Here is a 21231-nt window from a genome sequence, read left to right on the forward strand (position 1 = left end):
TTTTCCTTAAGAACTATATTAGCTAAGTCCTTATACAAGATTCCTGGTGTTTTGATAAATTAATAGCAAGAGAAGCTGTATGATAACAGTATTTCATCCTGGCTTCTTATAAACAAAATTGTATGCAAACGTTCATGATAAAAGAGAATTACAATGAAAGTGTCAAAGAGGAGACTTTTGCAAAACATTTTAGTCACTGCGTTTTTCCTAACACTGTAGTTTACCGCACACACAAACATGTACATGTCTGCAGATGCACGCGCACATTTGCACATGCATGCAGAGGCACACTGGTAAAAAAACAGGTCAAGAGTCTGCTCTCCAGGGGGGATCTGTGATTTATGGGTTCTGCTGGCTCCCGTGTTGTAATTCCTCCCTGGTTAGTTTGAAGCTGCCAATCCGAAATCAATACGTTCTCGTTAGAGAAGAGCTATGCACAGTTGTTCACAGAAGCTAGCAAAACCAGCTCCAGCTGCCGCCTAGCCTCTGCGTGAAACACAGAGATCCATCATACATGAACGTGTCATGTAGTGATACGAAACATACAACATCCCAGATATTTTCACTTTAAAATCAACCAGTAAAATGTCTAACCTACTGTGGTTGGAGCCACAGATTGGTTAAGCTTGCCAACTCTGGTTTAGGAAGAATGTAGAATCAGGCACTTTTTGATTGCTACAGAGAGCTGGAATGGTTAAAAAGGATCTTAACTTTTTCGCCAGGTTAACTTAACTGGTGTTCTTTAAAGATAAACATTCACCCAGTAAAACAACCAGGCCCACAAAAAGGTTTACGGATGTACATTTTCCGAAGAGAATGAACCAAACTATCACCTTTAAGAGCACCAAGCCCTTATCTGGAAAAAAAAAAAAAAGCCTTAGCAACAGCATACATTAGTGACTTGACTCACTTATGTTCATGGATACTAACAGGGCAGATAAATATTTATAATTGTGGTGTAAGAACACACTAAAATTGCATGCTGTATTAACACTACAATCCTGTATTGAGTCCTACCTTTGAAATAGCTTCAAAATATGTGTGGAGAGAAAGACTAAATGCCAATTTTCCAGATAATAAATATTTACTGAGAGAGAGAACACTTAGGCTCTGTATGGTACACAAAGATGAATGCATACAATTGTCTCAATGAGCCTGTAATAAATAATAGATAATAAGGAAAGTGTATGTTTGCAACATGAGCTGGTAGGAAATGCATAGAGAAAGCTCTTATTTGGGGGAAATCATGAATACTCCTTTGGACAAGATGACGTGGAAAGGAAATAGCCTGACATGAAGACGACAAACGACTAAGATGAGTTTTGCAAACCAGAGTCCCCCAGCCGGGGATATGAGGGTGTTCTCTACTGAATATCATTACTTTAGCCTCTTTATGACTGTGGGCAAACATGGCAGCTGTGGAAACTCGTGTCATCCTTTCTACCTCAGCAAGGAACACCTTGGGCCTGTTAGAGTCTGTGAGTTCTTTCCTAAGCTGCAGACAGAGCATGGATCTAAAGAACAGCTTTTGTGGATTTGCATCGATCCAGATCCTACAGTGACTGAGGTGAGAGAGGAGGGTGGATGGAGGTTCTGCCCATGCCCTTGACCTCTTCACCTTGAGCACTGAAGATGGTTACTTATCCTTCCTGCTAAGCTGGCTGGCTCCAGAATGACCTGGATACTGAGGCCCTCCTCTTGGTGTTGGCTGTAAGGGTGGTTTGTTTTCGTTTGCTCGCTTTCGAGGACTGTTTGTTTAAAGAAAGTACGGAGAATGTAAGTAGAGACACAGGCTGGAGAAGATGTAAACGGGGCTCAGATGTTCACAGACATGAAGAAACAACTACTAGGTTTCTGATGGACACAAGCACTTTCCCAGGATTTTGACTTGAGGCTATTTGAGTTACAGCCTCATTTTTTTTTCTGTGTCCTGAAACTGTGAACGAAGAATGGATAGTAATTAATTAACTTAGCCTTCCAAATGCCAAGGTAAATTAGCCTTTATGCTGTGGCACAGATCTTGCTAGATGCTTGTAGCAAGGTTTAAAGTGACAGTCATGAGCAAAGGTGCGGCAGGAGTGTTTTCTCTTGTGGTTCGGCCAGAAAAGAAGTGAGCTGAAATGCGTACCTAGAAGGTTTAGTGATGTTTAAAGGAAGCCAATCACTCTAGACTTGCTTCAGAGTGATGCAGAAAACAGCCAGAACTACCCACCCCAGGATCTGAGAAAAGCCCTGTAAATCCACATGGAGACTTTTCCTGTAGAAAGAGTGTCGCAGTGCCCTGTTCACACAGGGCTGGCCAGGGAGGTATCTTTCCAGAAATCAGATGCTCAGTCACTACGGCAGCTGTGGCCCACAGAGGCCCAGATGTTATGCCCCAGATGTCACCAGACCTCAGCATCATCCTTATGGTGCTAATATTTTAACCACGTATGATGTATGAATTAAGGAGACATGGATGAGTCATTAATATTTTTAAAGAAAGGCCAGGGAGGTCTGCTGATATATAGCACAAACTCTCTGAGTTAATACATGACGCTGTGAAGGTGAAGCCTAGGCTAAAATGGAGACTCTGGGATATTGGAGATACCAGAATGCAGAACATCTGCAAAGGAGAAAATGGAATAAAGAATACAGCCAGTCTAAGAGAGAGGACATGTGGGTTGCATACGCAAGGCCTTATGGGTAGGGTTGCCTGCTAGAGGGCTCATTCCGATACTACATATGCTAGATGCTAGACAAGGAACTGTGGAACTCCACGTTTGCCCTGTTGTGTTTCAGCTTTGCTTTGGTTACATTTTTGCTTTTTTGTGTCCCTACTCTTCCCCTTTGCAATGGTGCTATTTCCTTCCTGCTATTTTATGTTGAAAGTACATAATTTTCTTTTGATTTTTCACAGGCTCAGAACTTAGAGATTACCTTAAATTCATAGTGATCTGGACTCATTTTAAAATAATGATGGAACCACTATGATTTGGGGAAGATTTGAAGATGAACTGTTTTGCATTGTGAGGTGGGCATGAGCTTTTTTTTGGGTGCAGAGATAGAGTCTCACTATATGAAGTGATACATTTAGTTGTCAAGTGAACAAGGCATGGACTTGCAATAGTTATCTTCATTGTCAGCTTGAGGAGGTTTAGAATAAACTAGGATGTCAAAGCCACGCCTCTGGGTATACGTGTGAGGCCATTTCCATGGGGTAAAGACACAGCTGACTGTGGCTGCAGCCATCCTGTTGGCCAGAAGAGAATGGAAGATGTCCAGGGTGATAGCGCCCCATTTCTCTGCTTCCTGAGCTTCCTCAGTATGAACAACTGTATTCTGTCACGTTGACCCTACCTTTTTGAACTTACTTCTGTGACACTGGGAGGCACAACAAAGCCTTCCTCTCTTCACTTGTAAGGTATGCTGGTCACAGTGACAAAAAGCCACTCATGTATGCTCTCTAAGGAAAGGGGACATGGAACTGAATTGGATGGAGCTGGATGTTGCCTGGAGTCTATTAGTGGGAGGAGTAAGCAGTGGTGAACTGTGTCTGTCTGGGTGGCACAGTGGCTGCAGATGCCAGTTACGTACTCAAAGAGGAGAAGCACCACGGCAAATTCATTAAGACACCCTACTTTCTTTTCCCTAGAACGATTCGCCACTTGTGGGAATCATGTATTTTATTTTATTTATTTTTTTCTTTTTTTAATATTTATTTATTTATTATGTATATATTATTCTGCCTGCACACCAGAAGTGAGCAAGAGATCTTATTATAGATGGTTGTGAGCCATCATGTGGTTGCTGGGAATTAAACTCGGGACCTTTGGAAGAGCAATCCGTGCTCTTAACCTCTGAGCCATCTCTCCAGCCCTGGGAATCATGTATTTTAAAAGCAAGGCACCCCACTGAGTTCTCCTCTGAGAGCGCCGTTTCCAGCTTCCGCTCTTGCCACCATGAGGCTGAATGTAGGCTACAGCTGAAGATAAGCAATCACATCTTGTGAAACTCTCTATGTTGAGAACATGAGTCCGAAGAAGAAGGATCACGGTATTAACACACACGTGCAAGGGGACATTTCAGGTAGTGCGATCAGCAAAACCTGTGGAGGAACATAGGCGAGCGAGGCTCTGTGGGTCACAAGCTGAAGGCTTCACACACCAGCTTTCATCGGAGCCATTTTAGTAGATGGCCACACTACTGTCCCTCCTAACTTGGAGGATTTAACGCTGAAAATGAAGGAGAGAAGAGACTCTAGCTGGGGGGACGGCTTCCTCACCTCTCCATCAACCTGGTGGTCCAGGGGACACTGAGCACCTACATTTTATTGAGTACCATTTGCCTCCGATGAGCTCATGTCATACTGTTTCACTGGCGTCTGTACAAACACTGTGGTGCCAACAGCTAGGAAACAGAGACAACCTAAATGTCCTCCAGTGAAAACGTGGTACGTATACACCACAGGGTGCTATTCTACTGCGAAGAAAAATGAAATCATGAACTCTGCATGTGAGCACATAGCCTGGAGCAAGTGAAGAAAGTCGGAGAGCGGGGGAGGGGCTGGAGAGCAGTAGGGAGGGGAATGGTACCAGTGATCTGATCAGGGAAATACAGAGAGGGACTCTAATTATGAACAACAGAAGGAGATAAATGAAGAAGAATAAAATGGGGTAAAACAACAGTAAGGATGTTAGAAAAAAGTCATAAAAATCCTACTATTAACTATCTACCCCCAAACCCCTAATACACACAAGTCTGTCTATAAATATACATATATAATTTAAATGAAGATGTTCTCATCTGGGTTAACAATGTTCCGTCCAAGAGCCTAAGACCACCAGACAAAAACCACAACGTCAAGTATGAGAAGACTGTTTTTGACTTTCTGGTCAGGGTTGTCCAAAAGAGTCCCAAAACATTTCAGGCTGTTGCCATTGCTCTTGGCTGCCTACCAGAGATGGATGGTAAGTCCCTATTTCTGAAGACACTATACAGTTCAGACATATGCCCAGAACCCCTGAGCTAGAACTGACCTGAATGCCACATCTGAGGACTAGTTTTCATAGTGCCATGAGAGCCCCCAAAGAAGGGAAACAAGCAACCAAGAGTCCTACCCACTTATGATGTGGATGAACCATAACAGTGACCATCACAGCACCATAACACCAAGGGAGAAGTACTAGTATGCGTGCTTTGTGAGTAAACAACACCTCTCTAATTGGAGTAAGACCCAACCCACAAGAAGGAAATCCTGCCAATACTGGAAACCTAGCCAACTACCCAGAGCTGAAGCCATGGAACTTGGAAGCTTCCACTAAGCCAGCATAATCCCTAACTGTACTCTAAATATGTGTCCTTACACCACAGATAAGTACAGCCCTCACTCCCTTCAGGGGCACTTCTCTTTGCAAGAGACAGAAACCCCTAACAGAAAATCACAACCAATCAAAATGCGGAATTGAGGAGCCCAGTCCCCACTGATACATCTACAAAAACAGTGGCCACTCCTAAGGCTCAGGGAACATTGCAGAAGATGGGGGTGGGAAGACTGTAAGAGTAGGAGGATCAGGAAGTTTGCTGTGTCTCCTGGTAACGTCAGAAGTTGCATCCACAATGTCTCACCAACATGGCTTCCTAAACATGAGCTGAACAAAGACAGCAAGAGACGTGCCAAAGTGGAGAGCCCCGGAGGCCTAAACCCTACACAAAGGGTTTATCACAGGCAACTACGGAATGCTGAGTGGGAGAAAGACAAATAGTCTTCCCCAGGGAAGAGCATACCGATTGGTTATCCAACCCCAAATGGCCAGCCCTGAACACATGCATAAAAGTAACACCATATAGACTGAGCTGCTTATATGTGGAAATGTGTAAGTGCACATATATACACGCAAGCACACACACGCGCGCGCACACACACACACACACACACACACACAAGCATGTAACAACAAGTCATGAAAAAAGAGGCCATGGATTTGAAAAGGAACAATGAGAGGTATGTGGGAGGGCTTAGAGGGAGGAAAGAGAAGGGAGAAATATTGTAATTATATTATAATCTCAAAAATAAAAGCACCGTTTAAAAAAAAAAAAACAACAACAAAAAAAACAAAAAAACAAAACCAACAACACTGTGCTGGTTTATTAGAATTAGAATGACCAGAATGAATGCAAGGTCTCAAAAGGATAAAAACAAAAAACAAAACAAAACAAAACAACCCACACATTGCAATATAGGGAGGTGATCATGTGATATCTGTTCCCAGGCTTTGGGAGCAATATTGTCTATGACAACACCCCTCAAGGACCACGAAGACACGCAAGTGCTGGCTTCTTGGTTATTCACGGAGAGTGAGTACCTGAAGGAGAGGGCTGTCCTTTTACTACGCCGTTTTTCGTCTTTTCTTCTGAGTTCATTACTTCCTTGTAGATAAGTTCTGTGAGAAATAATTGCCCATGTTGTCAAAACAGAAAAGCAAAGATTTCTTTAATCTACAAACAGATGCACTAGCCAACGACACAACCATCTTTGTGATACGGAGCAGATTATTAAGTCACTGAGGGTTTTTAATCATCAACCTCTATATCTTCTTGCTCCCAGCTCAAAGCTTGGCAGCTCAGGTCCTCCACACAGCAGTTAAGCACACAAATATCTAAAAATAAATATGTAACTGTTTCCTGAATTGATTGTGACAGACTCCTGGATATACTGTCCTGCTGTCAATTAAGGATTTAAATAACCTTGCTTGCTGGTTCATTTGTTTGTTGGTTGGTTGGTTTCTGCAGTATTGGGGTTCATACCCAGGGTCTCCTGTGTGGTAGGAAATTACCTTCCCACTGGCCTGTGACTGCAGCCAATGGCTTTGCTTTTGGATGCTCTCATTTCCTTTTATACTCACTTCCTGCATGCAAATTCTCTGAACTTTAAATTATAACCAATTCTTACACCTTCTGCCTCTTAGACCATCTTTCTTCCAGACTTGTTAACTCAAGCACAGCAGAAACAAAAAAGAATCATTTTGTTCATTCCCAGACTGGCAGCCATTTTTTTTTCTCATTGCCATAGATTAGCCCGGAGATCGCTAGTTCTCTTACGCTGTCAGATTTAGCTAAAAGTCATTCAGTCCTATTCATCCTTTATATATGACCATCCTTCCCAGACTCTTCCTCCTCCATGGCAGAGGATGGAGCTCTAACTGGCTACACCTTCTCACCTGCCAGTTCACAAGCCCCCATAATGCCTTTCAGCCTTCACTTAGGTCTCGGCAAACCCCTGTTTGCTCGCCATCTGCGATCATTTTTTTTTCCCTGACGCCACATGCATGGGCTTGTTTTCCCATGTTCACTATCACCGTCTTGTGACCAGTACAATCTCTTTGTAACACCCTTTGCTTATTTCTAACATTTGGTTTCTCCTTGTCTCTTCCATCTGGTATTTTTCTTTTCCCAACTTGTGCGATGATTTCTTTAAAAGTCACTCAAAAATTCCATCCTTTTTCTGTTCCTGCTCATTTTAATTTCATCATTTGACACCATCTGTATTTGGATTCCTTACATTTGTTCTTCTCCGTGGCTAATTATATTAGTTTAACAATTTTTTGTAGGTTTAACTTCTTTTTCTATTTTGTTTGAGCTTGGGTATAATTTTGGAGCTCTAGCATGAGTCTGGAGAAGTTTTGCTAGAAGCACAGATTGATGTACTCACTGATTTATTTTTACTCAGGGGAAGAATGGGTCTCTTTGGTTCTACTTAAACACTCAAATCTTGTAAGTTTTGTAAATTAATTTATATATTAACTATATTTAATTTTTCAAATGTTAAGTGCGTTTCATACTTAATTTTAGCTTACATTTTCTTTTTTGAGCTGGGAGGTAAGCTGTTTCTCTCCTTCCTCACGTGGGCCCAGGGATGAAATGAGATTAGGATTTGGGATTTGAGATTAGGAATCTCTCCACTGATCCATCAGTCTAGCCCTCAGACTTAATTTTAATTTTATATACAAACACAGTAGCTCAGTTTTTAAGTATTCAAACAAAGCTTAACCCCACAGCAAACGCTTTGGCAATCGATACTGTTTTACAAAGGTGTCCATCAGTAATTCTTTTTATTTTTAAGCAAAAGGTGCTACACAGGAGGACGTTACACATGCTTTCTTTGTAGGGAAGATAGCGCAGAAGCAGGGTAGTTTCCGCACTCCGAATTCCAGCACAGCAAGCTGTACATGTGAGCATGGCGGACTCACCTTTCCATTCTTCAATGGTGTGCTCCCTTTCATCCAGCTGTTTATCATAGATCTGCGGAGGAGGCTGTGGGGGAAAGAAAGAAAACAAACATCTTTTATGACACTCAATCCAAACACAACTGTGCTCTCAGGGGTCGTGGGCATGCCCTGCCACTCACTGGTTCTGGTGGTGACCACAACCCTGTGTGAGTTTGGGGGAATTGCTGTAGCTTGACAGTTCAGTACCCCACCAAGCCTTGTGGAAGATTTACTCATCCACTGCCCGCCAAGAAGACAGCGGAGCTCACGCCCTGCCATCTTCTCAGTGCCTTCGTCCTCAGAATCTTGTCAGTGGTCTCTGCTCAAGTGGCCTGCACCACATTACAACCTATTTTAAAGGCTCTATGTTGCTCAGTAAAATGTAGTATGAGTTCCCACTGCCAAAAGAGATTTTGATTAAGTTAACCTTTATTTTTCTTGAAACACTATAACATGCCTTAGACATACCCTAGGGCCCTATATTGAAATGGTCTCAGCCATTGCTTTCCAGGCAGATGCAGTTTCTGGTTTACTCAGAAGGGGGTCACCAGGACCCCTTGAAAGGCCCCTGAGTTGCTCTCTCTGGGAAGGAGTCTTCAGGCTTATTTGATACAGTCACCGTTCTGCTTGGATGGAGTTCAAGCCTGACAGGCAGGCTTCCACAAAGCCACGTGCTTCCTAGGCTGGAGGTTCTCATATAAACTGTCTGACTTCTTGTCCCTAATAAATGGACTCAGAGAAAGCTCAGAGATTAGAAAGAGAGTTCCAACCCTAAGGGACATGACACAGAAAAAGCAAAGACATCGTGGAAGAGCACATGATCATAAAAGGCGGAGGATGTTAAGCAAGAGGAACCATGAGATGAGGAAGCCTAGAACCCATCCTTGTCCAGGACTCTAAAAGCAATACTCTACTGAGAAACTAAAACCTTACAGAATCGGAGGAACTCACACATTAGAACATGGATTGAAAAAAGTGCCCTAAAGGAAGGCTTTTATTAAGATGCTTGTGTGCAATCCCCTCCCCCCACACACACTTGTGCAAGATTCATTGGCCCAGGAGCCATAACCGCAGTGGCTCATTCAGACTACCCAATGGCCTGATGAGAGAACTCTGGCTTCTGAGAGAAAGAGATATTCGTCTCAGCCCTGGAATAGCAGGGAAGCTGCCATCTCACAAAAGCAGCTTGCCAGAAAACCTGAAGACTCCATTTAAGTGTGATGAGGCGAGTTTGCACTAAGACATAAGTACGGACGGAGCCACTACTCATCTAGCACCCAGGACTGCGACTGGGGCATGTGGGTTCAACAACTTCTGCTTTTCTGTTGTTCAGACACCGCCCACAGGGCAGTGCTACCCAGTGGTCAGCGCCCCAGAACCCCAACGAGCACCCGTGAACACCGACAGTGCCAAGCCACTCATGAAGTGAGGAAACGGGTAACACTGGAGCTGTTTAGGGGACTGTTCTTAAAGCAAGCTGAGCGGAGCGGAGTCTGGATTTGAAGAGGTATTTTGCCACCCGGCAGACTGTCCGCTGTGCCTCCCTCCCTGAGAACATCTGTGCAGATGCCAGCAAGGACACGCGGAACCTTGCGGAGCCCCCAGAACTCTGTGCTTTCCTGGCTCCTTCGCCCTTTAACAAAAGAAAGGGGCCCAGGATGCTGAGCGCCTGGCTGCCCCGCCCACGAGCTTTTTCCATTCAAGTTTCAAAACTGAACATGACCTAAGAGCACATTTCCTGCCAAAGTTCATAAATGCCATTTTCCACAACAAAGCGATTTTGGGGAGGCTTGAGGCTTCGTCGTGCAGATTGTTGCTGGTGTCCAAAGCATGAAGCTCCCAGACTCTGAACCGCAAAGATCAAAGAGTAGCAAAGTGCTAAGTCAGGCATTTCTGCTCTCAACAAACCCAAAGGGATGCTTTAGGCACTTCTGTGCTCGTGGTTACCATTCTGAGCCCTCTGTTAAAAGAAAAAAAAAAAAAAAAAAGGCTCGGGTTTTTGTTCTAATTTGAGGTTTTCCTGAAGAGAGTAAACAAATGTCACCCACAGTCAAGGGAGCATTCACATAAACATGGCACTAAATGGCTGTATGAGGGTCCTCCTCCGCCATTAATATAAAGCCACTCATGGATGGCACGGCACGCTCGCTCACGCACTGGGGCTCCAGGAGCAGTTGTTAGCCTGTGATGTCCCATAGCCTGTGATGCCTTCACGTGAGAAGGGAATGTCTGGGGTTCAGTTAGGGAGCTATTCTCCTTCCCCACCTTAGTAAGTGGGCAGGATTTCCCTTTGTTAGGTAAAATCCTAAAATGTAAAGAAGTAAGGATCAAGGGTAAGGAAACACCTTCACTGTGAGTTAGTAAATATCACCATTCATTTTTTTAACCCATTAACTTTATTTATTCAATAAAAATCTTAGGCTGCCTGATGGCTGGGTGCTAACCGCCAGCTGACAGGATGTGGCGTCACCTGCTGTGATGGGCATCTTTGCATGTCTGCAGGGAACTATGCTGAGAAGGAAGGCCCGCCTTAGCTGTGTATGGGACCACCCACCAGACAGCAAATCCTGGCCCGTATCAAGTAAAGAAACCTGAACCTTAGCATGACTCCACTGATCTCTCTTCCTGAGGCTGCTCAGTGGAACAGGCTTTTCCAGGCTCCTTCCACCTTGACCTCCTCAGTGATGGACGTTGAACTAGCAGTCAGAACCAATGCTTAAGTTGCTTCTGACAGATTGTTCTATCATATTAACAAGACAAAAACACTAAGACTAATGCTGAGCATGTACCAAAGTATGCTTAAAAAATGAGATTTCAAAATTGAATAATTTGATTGCCAAACTCAATGAGCTCACACCTAGAGAGTTTCCCACTCTTCAGAACTGCTACTGTGTACAGAAAGGTCTCATTAAATATGAGTGAGCACCTAAAATGTTGGAAAATACAGTGAAAGATCTTCAGTAGCAATATTGACATTGCGTATGACTAAAAGAGAAACAGGTGTGACAGAAAAACATACAGGTACAGTTAGCTCACTTATACTCTCTCAATTCTTTCTGAGAGGTTAATAGATGGAGGCCATTATCTTTCTAGGATGAAGCACCTTTATTTCCTGAGAAGCCATAATTGTCTAGGCGGCCTGTATAGCCCTTAACCATCCATCCACAGACTCAAGAAACTCCAGGAAAATGTCAAAAATGTAATTTAAAGTTACATGACTAATTAGTGATATAATTTTACTAAAAATCCATATGTAAAGAATTATCCAGACCAAATGGAGTTTATTCTAAAACAAATTATATTTTTAACAGAGCATAGACATATAGCCAATGTGAGGATCAGATTTCCCTCCCTGCGCAAACGAACACCGCTTCATGCTCGTGGTCTTTTTAGTTACTAGTAAACCCTCCTACCTTCTCTCTGTTAAGTATGATGACTAGAAAGATAAATTGAATGTTGCATGTGCGGTGTTGGAGCTCTGAGGTATATATGTGTAAATTAAACACAGATAAGTGATTTGCACGCCAATGTTTTCCCATAATCCAGGTTTAAATCATTGCAGCTCTAAGTTTTGCTTCTTCCAGATGACGTGTCAGCATTTTCTTCCAGGGTTTTTTAACTTTCTGGAATGCAAAGCTCAGGGATGGAGAGAGGGATGAATCCCAGGTTCTGAGCGATGACTTGCTCTTCCAGAGGACTGAGTTCCGTTCCCAGCACCACGTCAGGCGGCTCACCAATCGCCGTAACTCGTAACTCTATCTCCATGGGATCTACCATCTGCTCTGGCCTCGGCACACAGCAGCAAACACGTGCCGTGCATTCACACGGACACAGATACACACATGAGCAAAAATAAGTCTTTTCTTTTAAAGAATGTAAGATGTGGCTCTTGGAAGAAGTTGTGTAGAAACGTGCAGGTCTCCACAGGCTTCAGGGGTCAAGGAACCCACACCAGTTGTCATGCTGTGGTGCGGGACTGGAGGGAGTCACTTCTCACTTCTCTCTTTAACCGTTAACTTTTCATTCCCTAGTCCATCACTACAAGCTGAAATTCCTCTTTCTTTTCGCATAATTGTATACCATATATGTAATTAAAACTTCTCTATTGAACTTTCTGTGTCAAATCATTCTATCATCCTGATAATACTGTTTCTGGCAATTTCATGTAAGTTATAAAAGATACTTTGTTGAGCACCTACTGTCACTTAGAGCCAATCTGCAAATGAAAATGCAGAAATGCAAGGAGAAAAAAAAATCATTTTTTTTCATGATCAGAGACAAAACTATGGATAAACTTTACAGTTCCTCGTAGAAAAATACAGAGTGAGTGAATTCTCATGAGTTCCAGAAATATTAAATTGGATAATTGAACACTTACAAAATATTTTAATTAAAGACGAGTTTGTGCCTGTGGCTTTAATTTCTATTCACATATGTAACAATTCCACATCTGGAAGCCATCACACACCAGTCAGCACTTAGATTCCTAAACACTTTCTGTTGAATCATCTTGGACATCACACTTCTACACTGACACTCTGACCAGATGAGAAACAGCAATGAGAAGCCTAAGCTGAACAAAGATGTTCCTCGGATCCGTTCTGGGAGCTTTGGGCTGACATTTTGTTCTGTGCCAGTCCTGTTCTGACCTATATAACAACCTGGCTCTTGCTGCTTGCCTTCTGTCTCCTGTCCCAATCAGGTTCTCCATGCCTTTCTGTACTGCTGCCTTTCAAAGCATGTCAACGGAAGATTTATAGCCCCATGATGTGGTGTGTGCATTCTATATTAACGCAAGAGCTACCTCAAAGTAAACGAAGTCCTACTAAATGAAAACATGGTTTACTTTTTTCTCTTACTAAGCTTGGTTAGTTTGTTTATTGCCAAGAATGAATGTCTTCTCAAAAGATTTTAACCAAGAAAGGTATTTTAAATGCTAAATTGGATAAATTACCAAATACATTTAAGGAAATATCCAACTTTAAATGTAAACTATTTATGCAAGATTGACATTTTAAGAAGAGTTGAAATTTGTAATGAACAAAACATTTTTAAAATTTCTTCCCTGGTCAGAAAATAAATAGACACATTAGTCATAGGCGCACTAGAACACACATGCTTCCATGTTTTCATCCCCTCCTCTGGCTAGCATCACATTTTAGAATATTCTTCCTACAAAACGAATCTGCAAATTTAAGATAAATCACTAATTCTTCAAAAGCACAGACACTAAACATGGCTACAAAAAATGTGAAATACAGAAGTTTTAATAACAACAACAAAACCAATAACCTCTTGTTACCTGATGCCCTCCAAAATGGAAACCTACAAACTGCCTGAGAAAGAATTCAGAATCACTGTTTTAACAGAGCCTAGTAAACACATACACACACACACACACACACACACACACACACACACACACACAAATATTTGAATTAGGAAAACAATTAATAATCAAAACTAGAAATTTGACAGTTAAAGTATATGAAAAAAAATTAAATAGAAATTATAAACCTGAGAAAAAACTGAGCAAAAGTTATTATGTGATAGAGACCATCCATGACAGACTTGATCAAGCAGCAAAATTTGTGAACTCAAAGACAGGTAACTTGAAATTACAAAGTTTGAGAAAGAAAGGAAAACAAAAGAAATGAAATTTTACGTTATTTCTAGAGCAGTTTCCGAACAGATAATTTTTGTGTCATGTAAGTGAGTTCAAGAAAGAGAGGACACTAGCAATAAAACTGTTCAAATTTCAAGGTCTGAATATCTAGTTACTAAAGGAAAGCTGAAGGTATTTATTTATTTTTAACCCAAACAAGAGTGAAAAAAAGATATATTGTGATAAGATTATCAAAATTCAGAGACTGATTGATGTTCTTAAAACTGGCAAGAAAAAAGGAGCGAATAACAAAAAGGGAGTCTCAGCAGAAACCTAACAGCCCAAGAGAAGAGTGGGAGAATACACTCAAAGTGCTGAAAGAAAGAAAACACGTTAGATTTAAGAATATTATATGCATATACGTTCACATATATGCATGTAATAACAATGAGATAAGAGGCCATGACTATCAAAGAGAGCAAAGAGGGATATGTAAGAGGTTTGGAGAGAGTAATAGAGTTACAGAAAAGTTGTAATTATACTATAATCTCAAAAATCAAAAAGTCATAAGAAAGAAAGACCTACCATCAAATATGCTATACCTGGCAGGCTGTTTTTAGGAAGTAAAGGAGAAATGACAGTAGTTTATAGATAAATAGAAGCTATTAGAGTCCATCACTATCCTACATGTTTCATAAGAAGTCTTCTCGGAGCTGGAAAAGAATGTGTTAGTCAGTAACATCTAAGCATATAGAGGTATAAAATGTATTGATAAGGTCATTCTCAGGTGAAGACCGCTTGGACACTGTGATCATGTGTATGCCACCTGTGTCTTTAATATAGCATTTAAAGAAGAACCTTACAAATAAGAATAATTACAGGCAGACATAAAGGAGGGAACAATGCATCTTGTAAAGCACAAGGAAATATTGAACTGCCCACTTGCCCTGGGTGGGCAAGACAGGGAGCTTCATACCTAAAGCTCATTCTCAGGTAACAGTGAATTCAAGGCTAACCTGAGTCCTACATAAAAACATGTTTAATGTGATAAAGTGAGAATTACAGTATTTATGGAACAAAAGTTGTTATCAGCTCAAAGTCGTCTGTCGTACGAATGAAGCATTTTCTGAAAGCTTCATGTTGGCCACAAAACAAAAATCTGCAGCGGGCATAGAAACATTAAAGTGTGAAGAAACCAGCATGGGAAGAAACCAATTAACCTGATTTTTAAATTGGGTAGGCTGGAAGAGTGAACCAGTAACCCCAGCACAGAGGAAATGGATGTAAAATGACTGTGAGTTCTGGGTTAGCCTGGGCTCTCTAAAGTGTTCAAAACCTCGCAGGAGAAAGGTGGAGACCACGTTGTGATAATGGTCAGCCAGCGACGATGTATCGTATTCCTGAGGTCAGCAAAGAAAGCTTGCGTGCTGTCAACACACCCAAGGAGGAGAGCTTATGAGGCGACACACATGACTTAGTTGTGTTGACATTCTATAGTAAAATGTAAGCCACCACGCAAAGCAGATGTGCAGAGCTTTCTTTGTTAAGTTTTTAACTAGGCCGGTGTCCTAGATTGGAAGCAATAATTCTGTCAACCAATCAGGTGAGCTCGCCTAGCTGTCCTAACCAATCAGGTGAGCTCGCCTAGCTGTCCTAACCAATCAGGTGAGCTCGCCTAGCTGTCCTAACCAATCAGGTGAGCTCGCCTAGCTGTCCCAGTTTTGTCTGGGCTTTCTGTGACTGTCTCTGTCATCTCCACCTTTCTGCGAGCACTTCCAACAAGCTGAGTTTCACACAATGCACTGTCGGCCCGTCCACCAACCCTCCTCTCCATGTGTACGCGTGAAAAACACGAACATCAAACTGTCAGCCATCAGAGGCGGCAGCATCTAACCCACATCTATTGGAATATAAATTTCTTTATATTTGTTGGCCTTTCACCAGCTCTGCTTTATGATACGGTGTCTCTCCGTTTAACTTGTTAAAATAAATACGCATTAGGTAAAGCTGTGTTAGGCAAGTTGACGGACGAAGAATGCTATGGGGAAACAGTCAACACTATCTCCAGCTGGATCAGGACCTCCAAATGCTGTTAATTCGAATGATGGATTCCAGCTCCGTGTCTACTTCAGGCGAGGACCAAGCTAGTCCTTGTACTATGCTGCTGCCACCTTATGGCTGTACTGAAGAGAACGCGGCAATGGAACAACTCTGGAGTTTCATCGTTCTCATCAAATAGTTCTAACGCAAGCTCTCTCGGCCGCGGCTGTGCATTCAGATCACCTGGAGTGTTGAAAGCACCAGGGTCTTCTGGAACAGAAGGCACACTTGCAAACTCAGCGAATGATAGAACTGCACAACTGACATTCACAACACTATCCGCATCTCTCCCACAGCAACAAAATCAAGCTCTGCCCGTTGCCGAGGCGCCCTTCAGGTGCACGATGGTAAGGAAAACGGGCGACAGCCTTCAGCGGACTGGGTGTCCCGGTAGGCTGCAATCATTTCTGTACATTTGAAAGAGCAGGAGGATCAGTGAACATGAGGTCCGTATCCTGGGATCAAAGGAGGCATTCCAGCCAAGAGAGCAAGGCGACCTCTGGCCACTCAGTCAGATTCCCTGAAAGGACGGATGGACTGAGTGCGTGACTCGGCCCACTATGGCCAGCGTGCTTGTGTGGTGTACTTAGACAAACCACCTGGTTTGCAATGAAATCATCCCACAGCTTGCTTTACTAAAGAGAAATCATGCTCGCTGCCAGGCACACCGAGAAGCTGGTGGTGAGAACTTCACGGTGAGGCACACTGTGTCTCCTTAAGGGCTCCGTCCAGAAGGAAAGCAGGCAGTCACTGCTGGGGACGTCGCGGTACTGAACAACCAGGGGGCCCTGGAGAGGCAGCAAGGCTCATTTTAAACACCAAATGAACTGAGTGTAACTAGAAGGCTAAATGAGACAATGCTCTGCCAGTTTGGAGGAAGCCAAGTTCAGCTTTCCCTACTTTTCGTTCTGTAGTTGCCCAGATGTCAGCTTAGAAATTTATTAGGTTTTACTATCAAAAAGTTTGATCATGTCTCAGAAGTGGAGATTGTCTTGACTGCCCCAGTGACGTTCTCTCATTCTTAACCTGAAAGCACTCAGTCCTTGCACCACCAACCACAGCTGCTCACACCATCCACCTGCTCTTCCTTCATCTACTTCACACGTCTGTAGGACCCAGCGGCTTCCTGCTGGTCATCCTGGAATTCCACCCCCTTGAGTTTCAGTCTAATTACTTATACCTCGTGTGGGTCGTTACACAAAGTTCAGACTGAAAAGTCCCGTTACGTAGGCAAAGGGCAGAACTTGCTTGATTACTGCAGAAGAGATGGGAGCAGAGTTCTGGACCTCAGGTGTGCATCGGAATCACGGGGGGGGGGGGGGTTGGGGGAAGGCTGAATGAGAACGGCACTCACACAGTCATGCTTGAATACTCGCTCCCTGGTTGGTAGAACTATTTGGGAAGATTGGAAGGTACAGGCTTCTATTGGAGAAATGTGTCAGCAGGGGTGAGTCGTGAGAGTTCATGCCACCCCTGCTCTGATCCCTGCTTCCTGTTTGTGGATCCAGAATTGAGCTCTCAGCTGCTGCTCCAGTGCTGTGCCTGCCAGCTGCCATGTTCCTCACCTGTGCTGTTGATAGACACTTATCTCTCTGGACCTGTAAGCCCCAAATAAACTCTTTTTTTTTTTTTTCTGTGAGTTGCCTGGATGTTTTGGGTTGGGTTGGTTTGTTTGTATTTGTTTTAGTTTAGTTTGGTTTTTAGAGACTGTTTTTTTTTTTTTGGACAGCTCTGGCTATTCTGGAACTCACTCTGTAACCCAGGCTGGCCTCAGACTCAGAGATCTGCCTGCTTCTGCCTCCCTAGCACTGGGATCAAAGGCGTGTGCCACCAGGTCTGGCTGCCTTGATCTTTTATTACAGCAAGAGGAAAGTAACTCAGATATGTGGTGAGTATGTAAACATCTCTTGTCTTCCCACCCCTCCCCTCAGGTCCATTACTTCTAATCTGTGACTATAGCTGCATCTTCTTGCCTTGCACCCGTCTCTCCTCTGCTGAAGTTCTGCTTTGCAAAGAGAATGACTTGTTGAAAGTTTAAAACACAGTGGTGGTCTCCAGCTCTGTGAGAAATACTTTCTTCTCACCTGGAAGAGGTTGCAGCATCTACAACAGAATTTTCTTTTCTGATTCCTGCTTCCAAGCCCAACCTGCTTTCTCACCCATCTCTGCTCAGTTAACCTGAAGGCTTGAAGTTCTTCCGGCCTCCTTTCTATCTTGGAATGAGTAGATTTGCTCTGAATTCTGCCTGTCTTCTTCTTCAATCCCTCCATTATCCTTCATGCTTCTATTTAGAGATTAGTCCCTCGAAGGAGCCTCCTCTTACACGTTGCTCCACTGGGTGTTTTTTCTGTGCTATTCCATTATATTGGTTTAAAATTTGAGCTATTTAGTACTCAGTACATACTATCCCCATAGTATCCCATGGTCCAAACAATAGAGGAAAATGGTGGTCCCTTTGTTCAGCTTGTTCACTGGAGTGTAGTTCTGTGCATCATGTAGATTAGATATTCAAGAAGAGGGAACAATTACTGTGCTTAGAATGCATGTACTGTGCTCAAGTACATACAAACTTGTGGGGGACTGTCAATTAGCAAAACTAAATGAGTGATGCTGATTCAACATTCCATGTGTTGAACACACAAAGAGAGGCCAGCTTTACCTGAATACATATCAACCTCAAAATTTTGGTCAAGGCTTGGCATCCATTAAGATCCATCAGGCTCTGGCCTCACAGTTGTTAACAAAAACTATTCACTTCAACAAATATTTCTTGTCTGACTCTAAGGTCCAAACTGTGTTTTGAGAACTTGTCCCAAAGGCTCAGTGTTATCTCTCTTTGTTGATCTTTAATCCTGTGTATAGGATTGACTGTAGGGAGAGAGAGAGACCCCTGAGTGAGGGAAGTCCTGAATAAATGCATAATGTTGACACCAGCATGGCCATGTCAAGGATTCGAATGCCTCTGCCCCCACACCAGCATGGCCATGTCAAGGATTCGAATGCCTCTGCCCCCACCTCCCAGGTGAGGCTCAGCAGGAGTGCTAAGCCTTCCTCATTGGTCCAAGCGCAAGCAGTTGACTGATGTTCATAATAACCAGCTTCCCCTCCCTGATGTTTACAGCCTGAAATGGCTTGCCTATTAAGATGGCTAGTTGTATGTCAGCTTGACACAAGCTAGAGTTATGGGGAATAGAGGGAGCCTCAACTGGGAAAATGACTTCAGAAGATCCAGCTGTGGGGCATTTTCTTCATTAGTGATTAACAGGGGAAAGAACCAGCCCATTCAGGTGGTGATTTAAGGTCAGGTGGTCCTGAGTTCTTCTATAAGAAAGCAGGCTGAGCAAGTCAGAAAGCAGCACCCTTCATGGCCTCTGCTTTATCTCCTGCCTCCTGGTTTCTGTGCTGTTTGAGTTCCTGATCTCGTTGCTTTTGATGATGAACAGTGACAGGGAACCGAGAGTGAATTAACCCTTTTTCTCCCCAAGTGTGGTCATGGTGTTTTATCACAACAATTGCAACCAAGACACCTCTAGGGGATAGGTTACCTCTCCTACCCACTGTGCATGCATGGTAAGTCCACTAAGGTTCTGAGCTGTATCACTAGTAGGTGCCTGTCCATGAGACTGCACATACCACACGACCCTAACTTTTCTGTGCACGTGTCTGTGCATCTGTTTCTTCATCCCCTGGCTGCCTCAGTTGGGTTTTCAGATACAAGGCACCGAGGCCGTAGCAACCACCACCACCACCAACAACAACAAAAGAAATACATTATGCCAAGCAGCCATAAGAGACACTGGATGACTGGGCTAGGGCACCCTTGGGTGCTGTCTAGGACAGTCACAGCAGAGTTTTTTGAGAAAGAGGTATATGAGGATGCTGTAATGGGGTGATGATGAGTACAGCAGGGAGGAAGGCTGTTCCAGAAGGAACTGCAACACAAAGCCTTTGAAGGAACAGCTTGCTTGCCACAGTCAGAGTAACATGAGGAGGCCAGAAGACTGACAGAGAACAGAAAAGCACAAACACAGAAGAAGATAGTTCGAAGTATAGACGGCTGTCAACTTAAGTAGAGAAACGCTTTCTAAACTTCAGTCACGAAAATAAGTTGTATTGTCACCAGTATGTGCAGAATAAAGCCGAGCATCCAAGTAGAAAGACTCTACTTAGGAGCTTGTGTGTGTGTACCCCAGTGTGTGTATACTCATACGTACTTGATGGTTGGCAACACAAGCCACCTTTCTTCCTACACAGCTGTGTGGGAAGTGCCACATCTGGAGTGGTGCTGACTTAAGAGTCCTGTGGGAGTTTCATGACTGCCTAAACTTTTATTATAAAAATGATGATAAGAAGTTTCTGGAAGATGACCAAGATAATATGGCTCATTTCACATTTTAACAGGAAAACTCCAGGGACTCTGCCCACAGTCACCAAGGGTGACAGTGGGCCTGTGTGAAGTTAGACCAAGCATCCAGGGGAGAGATGGTATTTGTGTGGCTCGCAAGATGAACGAGGGTCGATCGAGACAGCAAGGATCCCAGAGGACACCCACCCTCCCCTAGTTTTTACAGGCCTCAGATGAGACTGGGAAAATAAGGAGGTGCTTAATGTGGCACCAGACAGGGGAGCAGAATTCAAGTGACATTTACAAAGCATACCGCTGCCGGTTTTCTTTGCCAGCAGCTGATGAGGCTAAGTCTCTCTTCCTGAAGAACGTGAAGGAGCAGAGTCGGGAGAGAGGCATGAAGGATTGCCTCAGCATGGTGTGTAATGTGATAATGACCCATGGATGGATGTCAGGAAAGACTCCTTTTCCAGTTCAGAGAGGCAACAATGTCTGTTAGGCGATCCTTCTGCTGCTAAAGAATGTATCAGGGTCTGAGAGAGGTTACAAAACCAACAAAGGAGCTAGAAAAAGATTTTTGCAGAAGCCAACACACCACACAGAGATACTGTTGAGTCAGCCTACTGAAACCCGAGACACTCACGCCACTGCTACAGGCACAAAACAGAATGAAAGTGAGCAGGAAGCTGAGGACCTTTGGGGTTTCAGTACCTGAACCCCAATGGCTACCCCTTCAGCCCTGAGACACTAAAGGCCGGGGGAACCATGCTCCTCAGCAAGTGTCAGTACAGAGCCTGAGACATCCACGGAAAGCCTGAGCCATGGTTACTCAGTTAGAAGGTGCACTTAGGAAAACTAGTTTGAACACAGTTCACCATCTTTAGAGAAAAGTATATTTTCACATAAACTTTAATAGCTTTTTAATTCCCAAGTTC

At 43.3% G+C, this 21231-nt stretch overlaps 1 protein-coding gene across 6 annotated transcripts in view; it reads right to left on the reverse strand.

The window, feature by feature from the left end:
• Positions 1 to 21231, reverse strand: part of Mapk10 (mitogen-activated protein kinase 10) — a 270735-nt gene that overhangs the window by 7741 nt on the left and 241763 nt on the right. For all 6 annotated transcript variants that reach the window (XM_060381043.1, XM_060381047.1, XM_060381042.1 and 3 more), the window contains 2 exons: positions 8229 to 8292; positions 6345 to 6422 (listed from right to left, as the gene is read on the reverse strand). In XM_060381043.1, coding sequence (XP_060237026.1) covers positions 6345 to 6422; positions 8229 to 8292 — 142 coding nt within the window. The remainder of the gene's footprint in view (positions 1 to 6344; positions 6423 to 8228; positions 8293 to 21231) is intronic.

The sequence above is a fragment of the Meriones unguiculatus genome, chromosome 3, assembly GCF_030254825.1.
Source record: "Meriones unguiculatus strain TT.TT164.6M chromosome 3, Bangor_MerUng_6.1, whole genome shotgun sequence".
Lineage (NCBI taxonomy): Eukaryota > Metazoa > Chordata > Mammalia > Rodentia > Muridae > Meriones > Meriones unguiculatus.